Source organism: Triticum urartu, chromosome 5A (genome assembly GCF_056163025.1).
Source record: "Triticum urartu cultivar PI428250 chromosome 5A, HENAU_Tu73, whole genome shotgun sequence".
Classification (NCBI taxonomy): Eukaryota; Viridiplantae; Streptophyta; class Magnoliopsida; order Poales; family Poaceae; genus Triticum; species Triticum urartu.
Window position 1 is genome coordinate 550471130 of NC_141877.1, and position 17034 is coordinate 550488163.

Here is a 17034-nt window from a genome sequence, read left to right on the forward strand (position 1 = left end):
TTTGATGCGAATTAAGCTGCCGCCAAGTGTCACACACACGTATGTGCGCACGTACCTGAGCGCCGTGAGTCGAGTCAAGTCAAGTCGTGTTCCCGTCCCGTCCCGTCTCACACCACACCACGCGGACTCCCTCCCCTCCCCAACTCCTCCTGCACACTTTGCTCTGCTCGACGACGGTGCTCTCTATAGCTTCACTCGTTTCAGCGTCTCCCTCGACACCCTCTCCGCGTCCACAGCCAAGCCAAGCCAAGCCAAACCAAACCATTTTTCTACTAATATTATTTCCCTGTGTAAATTCGCCGGAAACTTCTCACTGATAACTTGGGCCGCTTCTCCTCCCCGCTCGCTCTCAGCATAAAAGGCCGGGGCGCCATTGTGGTAGCATAGCAACTCTGCTGCTTCTTGCTACCTTCTCTCGCCAAAAAATCACATCCAATTCCATCACCGTCGTCGCCGATGATCCTCTCGGCCTTCCTGCTGCTCTGCTGCGCCGTCGCCACCTGGACGGTGTCCCCGGCCAAGGGACGCCAAAGCCAAATCGAAAGCCCGTCATCTGAAGATCATCTAGCGTACGGTACCTTGGACCAGGTAACGAAGATGGCGTCCGTAACCGTGTCTTGCTCAGTCGCAACTTGGTTTTACTCTGCTACAAGTTTCTATTCTACATACATTCAGTCAGAAATCTGATTGCATTTTGGTCGGTGCCGCGCCGCGTCGATCGATCGTATCTTGGCAGGTGAAGGCGGATCTTCAGCGGGTGGGGCTCGAGTCGTCCAACCTCATCATCGGGGTGGATTTCACCAGGAGCAACGAATGGACAGGTGCTCTCTCTCTCTCTCTCTCTCTCTCTCTCTCTCTCTCTCTCTCTCTCTCTCTCTCTTCAGTTATTATTACCATATAGTAGTAGTAGTTCTGAATTTTTCATGGATGGGCGAATGAACAGGGAAGCGCTGCTTCGGCGGGAGGAGCCTGCACCACCTCGGCGCCGTCCCGAACCCGTACGAGGAGGCCATCAGCATCGTCGGCGAGACGCTGTCGGCCTACGACGAGGACAACGACATCCCCTGCTTCGGCTTCGGGGACAGTAAGTCACTCTGGAATGGTGGTGTCCGGTGGTGAACTAAAATGGCTTATGATCGCCTTATTGGTGGTGATCTCATTCATCTGCCTGCCCTGCCGCCAGTGTCCACGCACGACCAGGGCGTGTTCAGCTTCTACGGGGACGTGCGGCCGTGCGCCGGCATCCCGGAGGCCCTGCTGCGTTACCGGGAGATCACCGCCACCGTTCAGCTCTCCGGTACCATCATCTTGCCACTGAATTCTGCAAGAGAAAGACTGGTCTTGTGAGTTACTGTATGTCTCATGATAGTAAATAAATGGTTTCTGATTCAGGGCCGACATCTCTGGCGCCGATCATCGAGGCTGCAATGGGGGTAGTCCAACGCTCCGGGCATCAGTACCACATCCTGCTGATAATCGCTGATGGGCAGGTGATCAACCGCCAGTTTTGTGTGTCTTCTCTTTTGAGAAAATTCAGACATTGTCTGAATTTTTGTGTGGCTGTGTTTCTGACGTGATCAACACCAGGTTCCGAGAGGTTGCGGTGCTCATCGCGCGAGCTCCCTGGACGAATCAAGATCAGAGAACGACATGGAGGAGAGGACTCTTCAGGCCCTCATTCATGCTAGGTACTAGTAGTTGATACAGCTGAATGCCAAGTATCTGTCTCCAAAACTTGACTGGTTTGCATATGTTCTGGTGACATTATCACATGGTATGTGTTTGCTTGCAGCCATTTCCCTCTCTCCATCGTCCTCGTCGGGGTCGGGGACGGGCCATGGGACGACGATCAGATGCCGTTCCACGACGGCCGACGCCGATTCGACAACTTCCAGGTATGTGGTAGAACCATTTATCACTTTGTTTCTGCAAGAGGGCATGCTCATTCATGTCATGTCCTAAGCTAACTCAGTCCTCACCTCACTCATGTTGCCTACACCAACTGCAGTTTGTGGATTTCACCAAGATCATGTCCACGGAGATGTCCCGCGCCGAGAAGGAGGAGAGGTTCGCGCTTGAGGCGCTGGAGAAGATCCCGAGCCAGTATGCTGCGATCGTCAGCCAGCGTATCAGGTACTAATCAGCAAGTCAGAGAAATGTTGTAGCACTGAAGGTTGATTTATTGGTCTAGAAGTTTACTCTCTTTTCTCAATCATATATAGTCCATTTTCAGTGATCTGGCTGCGAGGGCGCCTGCAAGGAGGCCTCTTCCTCCTCCATCCTGAGCAACCGGTTCGCCGACGGTTTTGCTGCACAGTCAGGTTCATGATATGGTCACAGTCACATTGTTGGAGGATGAAGTTACCATTTTAGTTCCCATCCCCTGTGTGCTTGTACACTTCAGAGCAACTCATTTTCCAGCCCACATCTCCTGTTTATTTGTACTCTTTTGATTATACAGCTTCTAGGTAAAACTACATCTTTATTGACAGACTTGGCAAGTCTTCACATGTTACAGAAGAAAATCATATATTTTGCTTGTGTAGTCCACCTGAATCAGCAAAAATGAACTGTGGTGGTCATACAAAGAAACCCAGGGTAAAGTGATATGTTGAAACAAGACGATTTTCCCAAAAGAATGAAACATCTTCACTATATCCCGAGTCCGGTAACTTTCTCTACAATTACACGCCGCCCGTCGAACACCCTCGTGAGTCTGCACACTACAAACAAGCACGGACAAATTTCCCAAACATCTACAGGAAGAACCCAAGCTAAAAAAAATTTCTAATGTTCTCTTTGCCTTTTCTTTTATCGAAACAAAGGAGCAGACGGCCCGTGTTTCGATCTGTATAAACACCACGCCGCTGCTATATCAGGGGTTCAGAGAGCTCCATCTCGTTAGAGGTCTCCTCTGCCTCCGCAGGCGGCAGTCGTACGTAGTTCAGCCCCAGCCACTGCCATGGCCAGCACACGTACCTGTGGCCGCTGCGACTGCTCGGGTCCGCCCTATTGTCGGACTCCTCCGCCTGCCTATTGAGCTCTTCCAGCCGCTCGCGCAGCCTCGCGGATCTCGTGTCGGCGAGCTTTAAGGATTTCTCTGCGGCGTCGCGGGCCGCCATTGCGGCGGCCGCTGTCTCCTCCTTGAACTTGAGCTTGTTTTCCAGCTCCACCATTGTTTCTCTTGCTTCCTCTAGTTCCTTGTGGAGAGACGATATCTGTGCAATAAAATAAAAAAATAATTCAGTTCAGCTTCTCATGGATCGAGAAGACTGTTGATTGCAACCAGAAAGGACGCTTCGCCCCATATGAGAACAAGCCATTTCCTTACAACTTATGCTCTTTCGAAAATAAAAAAACACGAAGACACTATGCATCCTTGTATATTCATATATTCTTCACACAGCGGCATTACAAGTTACCAACATCAAGCCTGTTGATTACAACCAGAAAGGATACTTCGCCCTACATAGGAAACAAGCCATTTCCTTGCACTGGTTATCTACAGTTATCATCAACACTCAAGACTGTTGATTACAAGTTATCTACAGAAGTTTTTCATTTACAAAATAAATCAAAATTTATGCCACCTTGCACAATAAAGTATCCTTCATACAGCCACAGTACCAAGTTGTGGGACTCAGCTACATCTGCTGCCAGCCACTACTGATTGCAAAGCCCTTCCTTGCACTTTATTGCGCATCACTTAGACACAACCTATCTATACTGGCGGGCATAGTTGCTTAAGGCTTCAAAATTATTGTTTCTCAACCGAAGAATTTTTCTATGGACAATGTGGCAATGCAATATCTAAAACTGGCAGTAACAACTGAAGGATACTCTAACATTGTTATAACTAACTTCCAAGATGTAACAACAAAGACCACATGGAAACAATTCATTATGGCGAAACTGAATACAACAATGGAACCATAATAAAGCTGATATTGAACCACAAGCTACACCATACAATAACAGAAGTAATATGTTTGTCTCACTATGCTAAATAGGAATAAAACTCCTGCTACCCTCAACACCATGTGTCTGTATCAGTATAGCATAACATATGGTCGATACATAATGATGTTTCAGCTAAACTGCAAAGAACAAGTCATTGTGTGACTTCTGTCAAATGATATTATGATAACACTAACCAAGAATGCTACGTAAATGTTTAAGCATGCCTACTACGATCTTGTACTTTCTTACACTTTCTGTAGTGCCTTGCTGTCAAAACACCAAACATATGTATCAAAAGTGCACATGGTAGTATGCCAGCATGTTCACTGTGTTTAATTCTTAATATTACTCTGTTCTCCCCAAGAAATATTTAATATCAGACGACTGCAATTCTAAGTGATTAATTCAGTCAAGTATTTGCCTGTCTAGTTAACTCATGGAGTCATGGTCGTTTGCTAACATGTTTACTGTGCTTAATATTACTCTGTTCTCGAAAAGAAATATTTAATATTACCTCCGTCCCAAATTACTTGTCATAGAATTGTCTAGATACATTGTCTAGACAAATCTAAAACAAGTAATTTGGGACAGAGGGAGTATCAGATAACTGCAATGCTAAGTGATTAATTCAGTCTAGCATTTGCTTGTCTAAATAATTCATGGAGTCCTAGTTTGCTAACATGCTCACCATGCTTAATATTTACTCGGTTCACCAAAAGAAATATCTAGGCTAGAGGGATTGGCTAAGTAGCAACACTACATGGTTGTAATACCCCTTGTAATCTGGTGACTATGAGAAATATATGTCAGTAGGAACCTTTCCTGCTGTCTTGAATGCTCCAAAAAAAAAATCTAATATAAGACAACTGCAATACTAAGTGATCAATTGAGTCGAGCCATTGGTTGTCTAATGTAACTCATGAAAACACAAACAAGACACCAAAAACATAAAGGACATGCAGAGTAATGGTGCATGTCTGTATAAAGTACAAACGCACCTGAGTCTGGAACTCTTGCTCAATTGATCTACCAGCATTAGCTTCCTCCTCTGCTGCCGTCTTCCACCTTTGAATCTCCTCTTCAGCAGCTGTTATGTCCACCATCAGATCCTCAACCTGAAGAATGCAACAAACACGGTTATGTGTTGTCTCACTGACTCTGACCATAAGAGTGATATGCATATACTCAAAACATCCGATTAGACATGAGGAGAAAATATTACGCTTTCATTGGCCATCTTTTCCTTCTCTTCAAGATGTTTTATCTGCTTCCGTAGCTGACCAATCTCCTTTTCTTGCCCTTCCATCCTCGTCCTTAGTAGACTAGACTCTGCCCTGAAATCCACAATTTCAGAAGATGGGAAGTAGGAAATGGCAATTTCCAGCCCGAGGTCTGAATCTTTTTGTAGTAGTACTCCTACTGACTTTGGCTTTAGTAATGAATTGCAGCTTTTGTTTATATCAAGATACCAAGAGTGGCAGACTGAAGGATAGTTATAATTTTGAATAGCTTATTGTCGTTTGCTTTAAACCACATGGCCATTCCACATTAAATCCAATGGATAGTAATTTTATTAATGTTGCTCAAGTTCAACTGGCAGTGCGGCAAAAAAATAAAATGACACGTAAACAAAAATGAATCAAGTTAGCTACCTTTGTGCTTCAACAAGATGTTGCAGCTCAATGATCTTAATCTGGGACTCCTTCATGCTGTTCTCCAATGCCCCTGCCTGCAATATTGGTAGATTGTTACAGAAGAAACAATTCAGTATGGCTAGATACATGGGAAGTCGATGAACTTGCAACAGCATGACATCATTCACAGTGCACCTACCAATGTATAGACTTCATCCTTCTCCGTGCTCCCTGGCCTGTGATCCCTGTGGCCGTTGAGTCCTATCTCGATTCCGGCCTCCCTCAGCCCATCCTCAGCCACCTTCAAAACCTCGGTCGTGTTAGCCTGCAGCGCGCTCCGGAGCAGCACCCCAATGTGCTCCTTCTCCCGGGTCAGCTCCTCCACCCTCTCCTCAAGCTCCGTCACCTTGCTCTTCCCCTTATCCCGCCACACCCCGACCTTCTGCAGCGCCATTGCGGCGATGTCGTAGGCCATCCTGGTCCCTTCCAGCGAAACCTTGAGGCTCTCCTCCACGTCTGTCTCCTTCCAGACGAAGACGGAGTCGGGCAGCGCTGTGGCAGCGGCGTCGTCCACCAGCATAACTACCTCGCGAAGCTCATCGTAGAGCCTGGAGGCGCAGCCGATCTGCTCGGCGAGGACGGGCCTCTGCGCGTCCATCTTCGCCTCGAGGGATCGGACCTTATCCTGGAGCGCGGAGATCTCCGCCTCCCGATCCGATAGGGACCTGGAGAGGGACTCGGACTCGGCGGCGCGGGAGGCCACGGCCGCCTCGAGCTCGGACACCTCGATGGCGATCTGGTAGTTGCGCTGGTCCATGTCCTGGCGCGCGCGGTCGCGGTCGCGGCCCGCGGCGTCGATCTGCGCGAGCAGGTCGTCGACGATGTCGTTGGCGCGCTTGAGGACCCCGTAGGCGAGGGCGGGGAGGCCGGCGGAGTACTTGCCGGAGGTGGGGAGCGGGGCGGGCGGGGTGGACGGGGACGCCTTGGCGGAGATCCGCTCGAGGCCGGAGGAGAGCATGGAGGAGGCGGTGGCCGCCTCGGCCTGGAGCGCCTGCAGCGCCCGGGACGACGCGGCGGACTCGGCCTTGAGGTCGTCGCGCTTCCGCAGCGCGTCCTGCGCGAACGCCTTGAGGCGGCCGAGGCGGGTCTCGGAGCTCGCGAGGGACTCCTCCGCCGCGCGGCGCAGGCGGCGCTCCTCCTCCAGCTCCGCGGCGAGGTCGAGCAGGCGCTGCTGCTGGGCGGCCGCCGCCGCCGCATCGGCGTGGTGGGGCTGTGATGCGGGCGGGGGTTTGATTGAGGCGGAGGAGGTGGAGGGGAGAGGCGGGGGGAGGGGGTCCTCGTCGACGTCGGAGAGGGCGCCGGCGTCCTCGTCGTCGGCCATGGCGGGGGTTGCGAGGATTGGGAGAATTGGCGTGGCGTGGCGTGGCCGGCCGGGTCGGGAGGAGGGGGGTAGGCCGGTAGGGTGGGGTGGGGGTGGGTGACGTGATTAGGGAGGACTCGTGACTGTTCGGTAGGAGTTCAGAATTCTGGAGTCTGGACGCTCTTGAGTTTTTTTTTTCCTCGAAAACTCTCTTTTCGTTTTTAAAAGATAAAAGATGGGTCACTTGATTTCGATTCTTTTTTATCAACACTTGATTTTGATTCCTAGAAAAATAGTTGAGGAAAAATATGAGCATGAATTTCAAATAGGCATGTTATTCAATCTCTGTACATGCATTCTCGAGTGACACGTTGTCATATATATTCATAGTTTTTGAATCATACGAATTAGAGAGACCGCGATGAAAAGGAGGCATGGTTGTTTGCCGTGCAAGATTCCCTTGATATTTTCTTGCCATTGAATCACAGAAGTACAACCTCTAAGCTTATGCTCGCATCTAGAATCAATGAAAACTATAAATATGTTTTGATCTTTGTTGAAGTTATTCAGAGACACGTTCTTATGCATATAAAGAATATCATCGAGTGAAACCTGAAACAACTATAGACGAAGTACCCTGTACACACTGACGGTTATAAATAGATCTAAACATGATTTTTATAAAAGAAACAAGCAATGCAGACTAGAGAGGGTGAGGCAAGGGCAGAGCTGCACTGGCATCGGGGTCGAGTTTTTCAGTAACGATTAGAATTTATAATGTGCTTGTGCATCGAGTTACGCTAACTGTTCCGCACCAAGGTGCGGATATTTGCCGCAGCGAGCCAACGTTCCAGCGATAGCTTTGGTTCGACAGTTGTTCGGCAGACAGACCATAGCATGTAGGTCTTTTGGGCAGTAGGGTGTATATGTTAATTGTTGTGCGAGCGAGGAAATGTGAAAGGGCCAGGTGAGCTAGAAAAAAGTTGCATTCTATCGCTAAGGTAGGTGGCGTACAAACAACATGATTTGACCGTCAACAGCCAATTAGGACGGACAACCTAGGTCCTACACGAGAACGTTGTGCCCTAGCCTCTCGATCAACCTTCACTGTCTACTTGATCAGTCATTATCATCCAACTATGGTGCGTAGATACCTATGAATTTGGATACCCTAAATCTCAATTCTATGATTTGTGCGAAAATTATTCTTCTAGCCTTCCTAATTTTTTAATATTCTTTATATTTTCCTATGTGTATTTTCTATAAGGGTGTGTTTCTATTTATCAAATGTGTTTTTATCACTGCTTGCTCATACATATATGTACATTAACTTTAATATGTTCGACAATCTAACTAGAGGTTATGAAACACACTTTTATCAGTAATATTTAGTACATGGGTGCTCGTAAATTTGTTAAAGAGGTGCATCGGGGTGATTTTAGCTCCAGCTCCGCCCCTTGGAGACAAATTTGTTAAAGAGGTGCATCAGGGTGATTTTAGCTCCAGCTCCGCCCCTTGGATGCCGTGCAATTCAATGATGGGCTCCTTGTTGACCCTTACGAACACTACAAGTTTATGTTAGTTATAACCAACTAATGCAAACAAACAGATATGAACATGATATTTCCTCGCAAAAGGTTATAAACACACAATAGTATATCTAAGTGTCAAACAATATTTTAGATTAGTGTGATTTGTTCATACTTTTATACATTATTTATATTAGGTGAAGTTACCACCATTAAATGTTCCTAACTATTTTTTATGACGAATATAGTTCTATTAGCACTTTTGCATTGATAATGACGCACACATGAATTGTATAATAGCCAAGCCAGAGTCTTACTATTATATGTGGTTAATATTACTCGGTAAATGTATGATAACGATTGTATCATGGAAAACTACTTGGTGATGCAATAATCTATAAAATAGGTAAAATAGTTTAGTATAAAAAAATAGTTTTGCTATTTTATAGTCGACTGAAAACAATTCGTCTTCATTCAAATTTCTGTTTTGTCCCATTATGCGTTGAGATTCATGCCGCAACTCCCTCGTCTTATACTTTCTTCAGACAGATTGCTCGTTCTGATGGTTTTATTTTATTTTCTCCTCCCGTTAACCCATTTCCAACCCGCACACAGAGCCCAAGGTTAGAAAGATTCACACACAGAGCTACAGGGAGATAGCAGGGATGTGTGATGTCTTCTTTGATTTCCATGGCGATTACTGATTGTGTCACGTGCTCCTTGTTGATGATTTCTTCTCCGGTGTTTCATTTTGGCTCAGGACACATAGGTTGCTTAATGATTTCCATGATTTATTTCTTGTATTTCGGGCGATTTTAGGTGCATGTGTGATACGTCTTAAACGTATCTATACTTTTTTTTATTATTTTATGATATTATATTATCACTTTGGAATACTTTTTATAGCGTTTTATATTATTTTTATGGTCTAACCTATTCATTCTGTGCCCAGTGCCAATTGTTGTTTTCTGCATATTTTTGTTTTTTCAAAAAAATGATATCTATCGTGGTAAAAACACTGAGGATTTAATACGAATTTTTTTTCTGTCAAGGAAGGTTCCGGAAAGCACTGAGGGGAGGCAAGGAGACCCATAGGGTCTCACGCACCCTGGTGGCGCGCCCAGGCCCTAGGGCATGCCCCATGGCTGCATGGGGCCCATAGGCACCGCCTTACCGCCATTCCTCTGCCTATAAATTCCATAATTTCTGAAACCCTTAGTATTAATTTTTTTTCCACCGCCGCAAGTTCCTGTTCCACGGAGATCCAGTCTAGAGGCTTGTTCTGGTACTCTGCTGGAGGGGAAATTCACCATGAGAGGCTTCTGCATCAACCTTGCTGCCGCCATGATCATGTGGGAGTAGTTTCCTTAGGGCCTTAGGGTCCATAGCAGTAGCTAGATCTCTCTCTCTCTCTCTCTCTCTCTTTGATCTTCAATACCAAGTTCCCCTGAGCTGCCTCACATGACCATGCTCAGTCGATGTAATCGATGGTGTGTTTGTCATGATATGATGAATTGTCACTTTATGATCAGATTGTTCATTGAATTCAATTGAATCTTTTGAGGTTTATTTGTTGTATAATTGAATAGCTTGGTATTCTCTTCGATCTATTTGTCTACTTTGGCCAAGTTTGATGGGTATTTCTTTAGAGGGAGTTGTGCACTATAGTGGGTTCAATCTTGCGATGATCTATATCTCAGTGTCAAAAAGGACAAGTGACGTATTGTATTATATTGTATTGTAGCCATTAAGAATAAAACGACGGTTTCTATTCATGTCGCTTGATGTTTTACTATCTACATTATGTCATCATACTTATTACAATGCTATGTTTCTTGTAAACATAATACTTTGAGATGCATACTGGATAGTAGTCTCAGAGTGGAGTATTATTTATATATGCAGTTGCAATGATCTACATATCACTGACACAATTCCTATATGAGATTATACCATTAATGACCATAGTCATAAATATAAATACTACTCCCTTCGTCTGAAAATAAGTGTCTCAATATTTTACTAACTTTAATACAAATTTGTACTAAAGTTGAGACACTTATTTTGGGACAGAGGGAGTACAATTTGATCGCTGGCCAACTGTATTTTTTCACCACACCACTTGCTTGCTTAAGAGAGATGACACCGGTGAACCTATGCCCCTGAGTCTATTCTCCTTTACTGACAAATATTTTCTTTGTCGTCTTGTTGCTTTTACTTTTACTTTGTTACCTACTATCTCTATCACTTGCAGTTTAATCTTGTAACTAGCCAGATAAGGGGATTGACAGCCCTCTTGTCGTGTTTGGGACAAGCTTTTTGTGTTTTGTGTGCAGGCACCGTTCACTTTGTTTGCTAGGAAAACTCCTTATCATACGATAAACCTTGGTTCTTTAACCGAGGGAAATACTTACCGCTAGGTTACTTCACTCTTATATTTGGGGGTTACCCAACCACTCTTATAAGAGAGCAAGCAAGATTTATGGCGCCATTGTCGGGGAGTTTGTTTTCAAACAAACAGGTTCTTCACACTACCTCATTACCTACTTGTTATCTATCTTGCCTTGTTAAACTTTATGTTCTCCTTGCTTGCTTAAAAACTCAAAATACTAAAAAAAAACTATCTTTACTTGTCGTCTTCTGTTCTAGCTGCAATCATGTGTACGGCTGAAAATACTAAGCTACGTGATTTTACTAGTACCATTAATAATGATTTTATTAGTACTCATATTGCTCCTTCCACCACTAGTGCAGAGTCTTATGAAATTAAACCTACTTTGCTAAATCTTGTTATGACAGAACAATTTTTTGGAAATTACAATGAAGATGTTGCTACTCATCTTAATAATTTCGATGAACTTTGTGATATGCAAAAGTCTAAAGAAGATGGAGTCCAGGTTCACCATTCATCGAGACCTTCGTGCTCGCAGTGGAGAGCAACACGACCAACCAATACAGGAACTGGATGCCGAAACTGTATTGGCACAACACCTCAAACAAGAAGGACCATGAGATGGTGTGTCAAAGGCCTTTGCCAGGTCAAGCTTGAGAAACACCCTCGGTGCAAATGCTTAAAGCCTTAAATTCCACTAGATGCAACACATATGTAAGGCTGTTGTTACTCAAAACCACTGAGAAAGAAATGTCCTTGTGTTCTCAGTAAAACTACCATGTGTCGTGGTATTCTCATGGCAGATGCCATAAGATGGCTAAAAGTGGGGGACTGCAAGGCTACGGTGGAGATCCGGGATGGGATTGGGCAACAACACGCGGTGGTTTACCTAGGTTCGGGGCCCTCGCATGGAGGTAAGACCCCTAATCATGCATGTTGGATGTATAATATGGAGTGTATATGGTGGTACAGGGTTGCTCCTTGAGCTGTCTAGAGAAGGAAGAAGAGACATGTGTGCTCTCTTCCTTGCCTCATGTGTGTGAATGTGTGGGAGTGAGAGTGAGAGGAGATGTGAGTGATCGTGTGTGAGCATGAGCATGAGAGAGCTCCCTGGGTCACCTTATAAAGACGTGCCTAGGGGACACGAGCTGGCCCACATGGCCTAACTACACCACTTGAGGTGTCACATGAGGTATGAACAGTGTATGCTGCTCATCTACAATGCTCCACTGTAGAGAATGGCCATCTCATCTGCGTAGGTCTGATGGGACGTCTGAGTTTGACTTTGCCAAGCTGCAGCCGGAAGGCCTCGAGCCAGACGGGCTCCACCCGGACGGTTCCACCGGACGAGCAGGTTCTGGCCTTCACCCGGACGGCTCCACCCGGATGGCCAGGTTCCAGCCTCCATCCGGACGGCTTCACCCGGCCAGGTTCCAGCCTCCAACCGGCCAAGGGCTGCTCCCATGGTAAAGTTTTGAAATGATGTCTTGTCTCCTTGAGCCTACCCGGGGTCACCCCCCCGACACCATGGTACTATAAGTGAAAATTCCATGGTCAAAATACAAAAAAATAATCTATCGGAAGCACTTATTGAAATGTTGTACTAACTTACAATAGTTGCCCAATAGCCCAAAGCAAAAAAAACATCTCAAAAAAGTTTGCCATGGATCATGAGTTAATGGTTTGGTTTGTAAAATTGCCATGATTTAATCTAAAAATTTCCGAACACTTATGTGATGCAACCATATTACAACAGCAAAATGCCCATGTTATGGAGTGTTTTTATACTTCAAATTGTCATGAACCCGATTACAAAGCATTTCCACAATTTGCAAAAATATTATAGATGAAAAAAGTAAAATGATGTGCACAAGTGTAATAAAAGATGTCATGGCAAAAAATGTAGATTATTGCCATGGCAGATTACATGTTCCCAGTTAGTTGTTTTTCTAAAAAATGCCATGGAACTAGTTTTCTAGAAAGCATGACATGGCAGATTCACATCCTATATACCTAAATAGTTGATCCCCACTACCTCTAGTTCTCTCAACATGCAACCTTCCACATCACCAAATGTGCCACGTCAGCTTCTCAACATGCATCTTTCCACATCACCAAACATGCCATGTCAGCCGCAACGCACGAGGAAACCATCTAGTTCATAAGATTTTCAACACATATTTTCATGCTTATGGATTGGTGAAACTAGACATCTAGGAAAACATGGTTCATAGTTGCCATGTGCTTTTCATTTAGCTAGCTATTAAAATGCCATTGCAAATTTAGAGAAACCATGACAACTAGTTTTAACATGGCAACAAGTGCAAAAAAAATAGCTGGCATGACCTCGCAGATTCACATTCATGTATTTTCCCATGTATTTGTTGAAAATAATTAGATAAAAAATGTCACCCCATGAACACACAAAATGCCATCCACTGAACACACAAAAATGCCACCCCTGAACACTTAGTAGATTGAGTGCACACAGTGGCTACAAATAGTACGTAGATCGCCATGTTGTAAACATCAGTACAAGGCATCTCAAATTTGCCATGCACATTTTTTTGTAAAAATATCAAGTGCCTATAGCAACTTAAAAACTAAGAAAATGCCACCCCCTAGTGCATTTGAAGATTCACCAATTTACTTGGGCACAAGTGGCTACCATACATCCACAAACTAGTTACAACAAGAGTTAAAAAATTCAAGGCATTTCCATTACTATGACATTCAAAAAAGGGAATTTTACATCTGTGCCCCTGGTTCCTTAGTCATACTCATCCATCCCCACGCTCTTAACTTTTGCTCACTTTTCTCCACTCTCTTGTCTGAAACCCTCAGAAATGGTCACAAACGGTGGATGCCGTCGGGTCAGTGCTTTTACTGTTAACTCTAATGAGTGGGGCCGCGCTAGATTGTGTCGCCCGTTGGACCTGACAAGTGGGGCGGCCTTGGATGGTGGCGCTGTTCGACTGTTGGGTCATGGTTTCGTTAGCCTGTTGGGAAATTGCATGAAACGCTTGCGCGCGCTGCCACGACAGAAACCTGCAATGCATGCACGACGTATCCAACTAGCCTGCTATGCATGCACGCAGCTAGACTACATGCATGCGCCGTTGCGTGCCGACCGAGCCGCTTTCGTGCACGCCAGCCGCCACGGACGCAACGACGGTCGCTGCATGCATGCGTCGATGCTTGTTTCCTTGATTTAGAACATCGTTTGATCCTTTTTCGATCCACTCGCATCTGGACCCGTTTTGCTATGACAAATAAATTGAACAATATTTTTTTATTGTTTTTGGTTGCACGCACTAGGTGGCTACATAGCTCAAGATTCTGAAAACACTTTGAGGCCAGTCAAAGGCCGTGGTAGAAGATGGAGAGGACCAAAACTCTCCTGACAAGGTCAAGGTAACCCCATGGTCAAACCCTCCTCTTTTCACTCCTTCTACTCCTTGTGATGAGTATCTTGATGCGGAGGATAATTATGATGATGATGATGATATAGATGATCCTATGCTTGCTAAACTAAATAAGTTCATGTGCTCCCTCAAAGGAAAGAAGCTCACTATGTTTCATTTGCTTGTGGAGATGGTGAGTAAGTGAAGGGGAACGTAGCATAAATTCAAAATTTTCCTACGTGTCACCAAGATCTATCTATGGAGTCATCTAGCAACGAGGGAGGAGTGGATCTACATACCCTTGTAGATCGCGCGCGGAAGCGTTCAAGAGAACGGGGTTGATGGAGTCGTACTCGTCGTGATCCAAATCACCGATGATCCTAGCGCCGAACGGACGGCACCTCCGCGTTCAACACACGTACGGAGCAGCGACGTCTCCTCCTTCTTGATCCAGCAAGGGGGAAGGAGAGGTTGATGGAGATCCAGCAGCACGACGGCGTGGTGGTGGAAGTAGCGGGATTCCAACAGGGCTTCGCCAAGCGCTGCGGGAGGAGGGAGATGTGTCATGGGAGGGAGAGGGAGGCGCCAGGGCTTAGTTGTTGCTGCCCTCCCTTTCCCCCACTATATATAGGGCCAAGGGAGAGGGGGGGCAGCCTTGGCCCTTCCTCCAAGGAAGGGTGCGGCCAAGGGAGGAGTCCCTCCTCCCCAAGGCACCTCGGAGGTGCCTTCCCCCTTTAGGACTCTTCCTTTCCCTCTTCTCTTGGCGCATGGGCCTCTTGGGGCTGGTGCCCTTGGCCCATATAGGCCAAGGCGCACCCCCTACAGCCCATGTGGCCCCCCGGGGCAGGTGGCCCCACCCGGTGGACCCCCGGGATCCTTCCGGTGGTCCCGGTACAATACCGGTGACCCCGAAACTTGTCCCGATGGCCGAAATAGCACTTCCTATATATAATTCTTTATCTCCGGACCATTCCGGAACTCCTCGTGACGTCCGGGATCTCATCCGGGACTCCGAACAACTTTCGGGTTACCGCATACTAATATCTCTATAACCCTAGAGTCACCGAACCTTAAGTGTGTAGACCCTACGGGTTCGGGAGACATGCAAACATGACCGAGATGACTCTCCGGTCAATAACCAACAGCGGGATCTGGATACCCATGTTGGCTCCCACATGTTCCACGATGATCTCATCGGATGAACCACGATGTCAAGGGCTTAATCAATCCCGTATACAATTCCCTTTGTCTATCGGTACAATACTTGCCCGAGATTCGATCGTCGGTATCCCGATACCTTGTTCAATCTCGTTACCGGCAAGTCTCTTTACTCGTTCCGTAACACATCATCCCGTGATCAACTCCTTGATCACATTGTGCACATTATGATGATGTCCTACCGAGTGGGCCCAGAGATACCTCTCCGTTTACACGGAGTGACAAATCCCAGTCTCGATTCGTGCCAACCCAACAGACACTTTCGGAGATACCCGTAGTGTACCTTTATAGCCACCCAGTTACGTTGTGACGTTTGGCACACCCAAAGCACTCCTACGGTATCCAGGAGTTGCACAATCTCATGGTCTAAGGAAATGATACTTGACATTAGAAAAGCTTTAGCATACGAACTACACGATCTAGTGCTATGCTTAGGATTGGGTCTTGTCCATCACATCATTCTCCTAATGATGTGATCCCGTTATCAACGACATCCAATGTCCATGGTCAGGAAACCGTAACCATCTATTGATCAACGAGCTAGTCAACTAGAGGCTTACTAGGGACATGGTGTTGTCTATGTATCCACACATGTATCTGAGTTTCCTATCAATACAATTCTAGCATGGATAATAAACGATTATCATGAACAAGGAAATATAATAATAATCAATTTATTATTGCCTCTAGGGCATATTTCCAACAGTAAGCACACCATCGCCATTAAGGAACTCGAAACCCTCGTCACCGAGGAAGCTTCCTCAACGTGGTGTTGGCTTGTGTAGCTATGCATGCACTAGGTTCTTACGAACAAAACGAGCTCTCTCAAAAAACAATCAATAATTCAAAAAAGTACAAACTAGCAAGAACTTAATAATAGGATGGATAGAAAACTTAATAATAGAACTTAATAACATAACAAAGATAGGGCCAACAAGCCCAGAGCACGATCATATAGTTCACTTATAACTTAATAACATAACATAGATTCAAAAAAAGAAGAAAAAATAGAGGGTTCTCAACCCTAGCCGTCGCCTTCTCCACCTCGCTTCTCCTCCATCTCGCTCCTCCGAGCGCCCTTCACTGCTCCTTCGGGGTGTTGTCGATGGGGTACGGCAGAGTGTGCATGCGCGACGTGAAGGAAATATGCCCTAGAGGCAATAATAAAGTTATTATTTTATATTTCCTTATTCATGATAAATTTTAATTATTCATGCTAGAATTGTATTAACCGGAAACTTGATACATGTGTGGATACATAGACAAAACACCGTGTCCCTAGTAAGGCTGTACTAGACTAGCTCGTTAATCAAAGATGGTTAAGTTTCCTAACCATAGACATGTGTCGTCATTTGATGAACGAGATCACATCATTAGGAGATCATTAGGAGAATGATGTGATGCACAAGACCCATCCGTTAGCTTAGCATAATGATCGTTCAGTTTTATTGCTATTGCTTTCTTCATGTCAAATACATATTCCTTCAACTATGAGATTATGCAACTCCCGGATACCGGAGGAATACCTTGTGTGCTA

At 45.6% G+C, this 17034-nt stretch overlaps 2 protein-coding genes across 3 annotated transcripts; one reads left to right on the forward strand and one right to left on the reverse strand.

Annotated features, from left to right (window-relative positions):
* The first annotated feature begins 359 nt into the window (after positions 1-359).
* LOC125510468 (E3 ubiquitin-protein ligase RGLG1) lies at positions 360-2550 on the forward strand. 2 transcript variants are annotated; one of them, XM_048675655.2, is made up of 9 exons: positions 360-588; positions 737-821; positions 944-1084; positions 1184-1297; positions 1393-1490; positions 1588-1688; positions 1793-1895; positions 2009-2133; positions 2223-2550. In XM_048675655.2, the coding sequence occupies exons 1-9, from the start codon at positions 457-459 to the stop codon at positions 2371-2373; spliced, it is 1050 nt and encodes a 349-aa protein (XP_048531612.1). In that variant the 5' UTR covers positions 360-456; the 3' UTR covers positions 2374-2550. The 2 variants fall into 2 exon arrangements, with proteins under 2 accessions (XP_048531612.1, XP_048531613.1); XM_048675656.2 differs by having other exon boundaries at positions 364-588; positions 2234-2550.
* Positions 2551-2607: 57 nt separating this feature from the next.
* Positions 2608-7056, reverse strand: LOC125510467 (paramyosin). Its single transcript, XM_048675654.2, has 5 exons — positions 5794-7056; positions 5613-5689; positions 5183-5294; positions 4959-5075; positions 2608-3218 (listed from the first exon to the last, which is right to left on the reverse strand). Exons 1-5 carry the CDS (start codon positions 6973-6975, stop codon positions 2871-2873), a joined length of 1836 nt encoding a protein of 611 aa, XP_048531611.1. The 5' UTR covers positions 6976-7056; the 3' UTR covers positions 2608-2870.
* Positions 7057-17034: the final 9978 nt, after the last annotated feature.

Excerpts from the sequence above, each read along its gene's own strand:
- LOC125510468 (XM_048675655.2), top strand. The coding sequence starts at position 457 with ATGATCCTCTCGGCCTTCCTGCTGCTCTGCTGCGCCGTCGCCACCTGG. Across the intron at positions 589-736 it reads CGTACGGTACCTTGGACCAG|GTGAAGGCGGATCTTCAGCG; the intron begins GTAACGAAGATG and ends GTATCTTGGCAG. Across the intron at positions 1,689-1,792 it reads CAGGCCCTCATTCATGCTAG|CCATTTCCCTCTCTCCATCG; the intron begins GTACTAGTAGTT and ends GTTTGCTTGCAG.
- LOC125510467 (XM_048675654.2), bottom strand. The coding sequence starts at position 6,975 with ATGGCCGACGACGAGGACGCCGGCGCCCTCTCCGACGTCGACGAGGAC. Across the intron at positions 5,295-5,612 it reads CATCTTGTTGAAGCACAAAG|GGCAGAGTCTAGTCTACTAA; the intron begins GTAGCTAACTTG and ends TGTGGATTTCAG. Across the intron at positions 3,219-4,958 it reads AGCAAGAGTTCCAGACTCAG|ATATCGTCTCTCCACAAGGA; the intron begins GTGCGTTTGTAC and ends TTTATTGCACAG.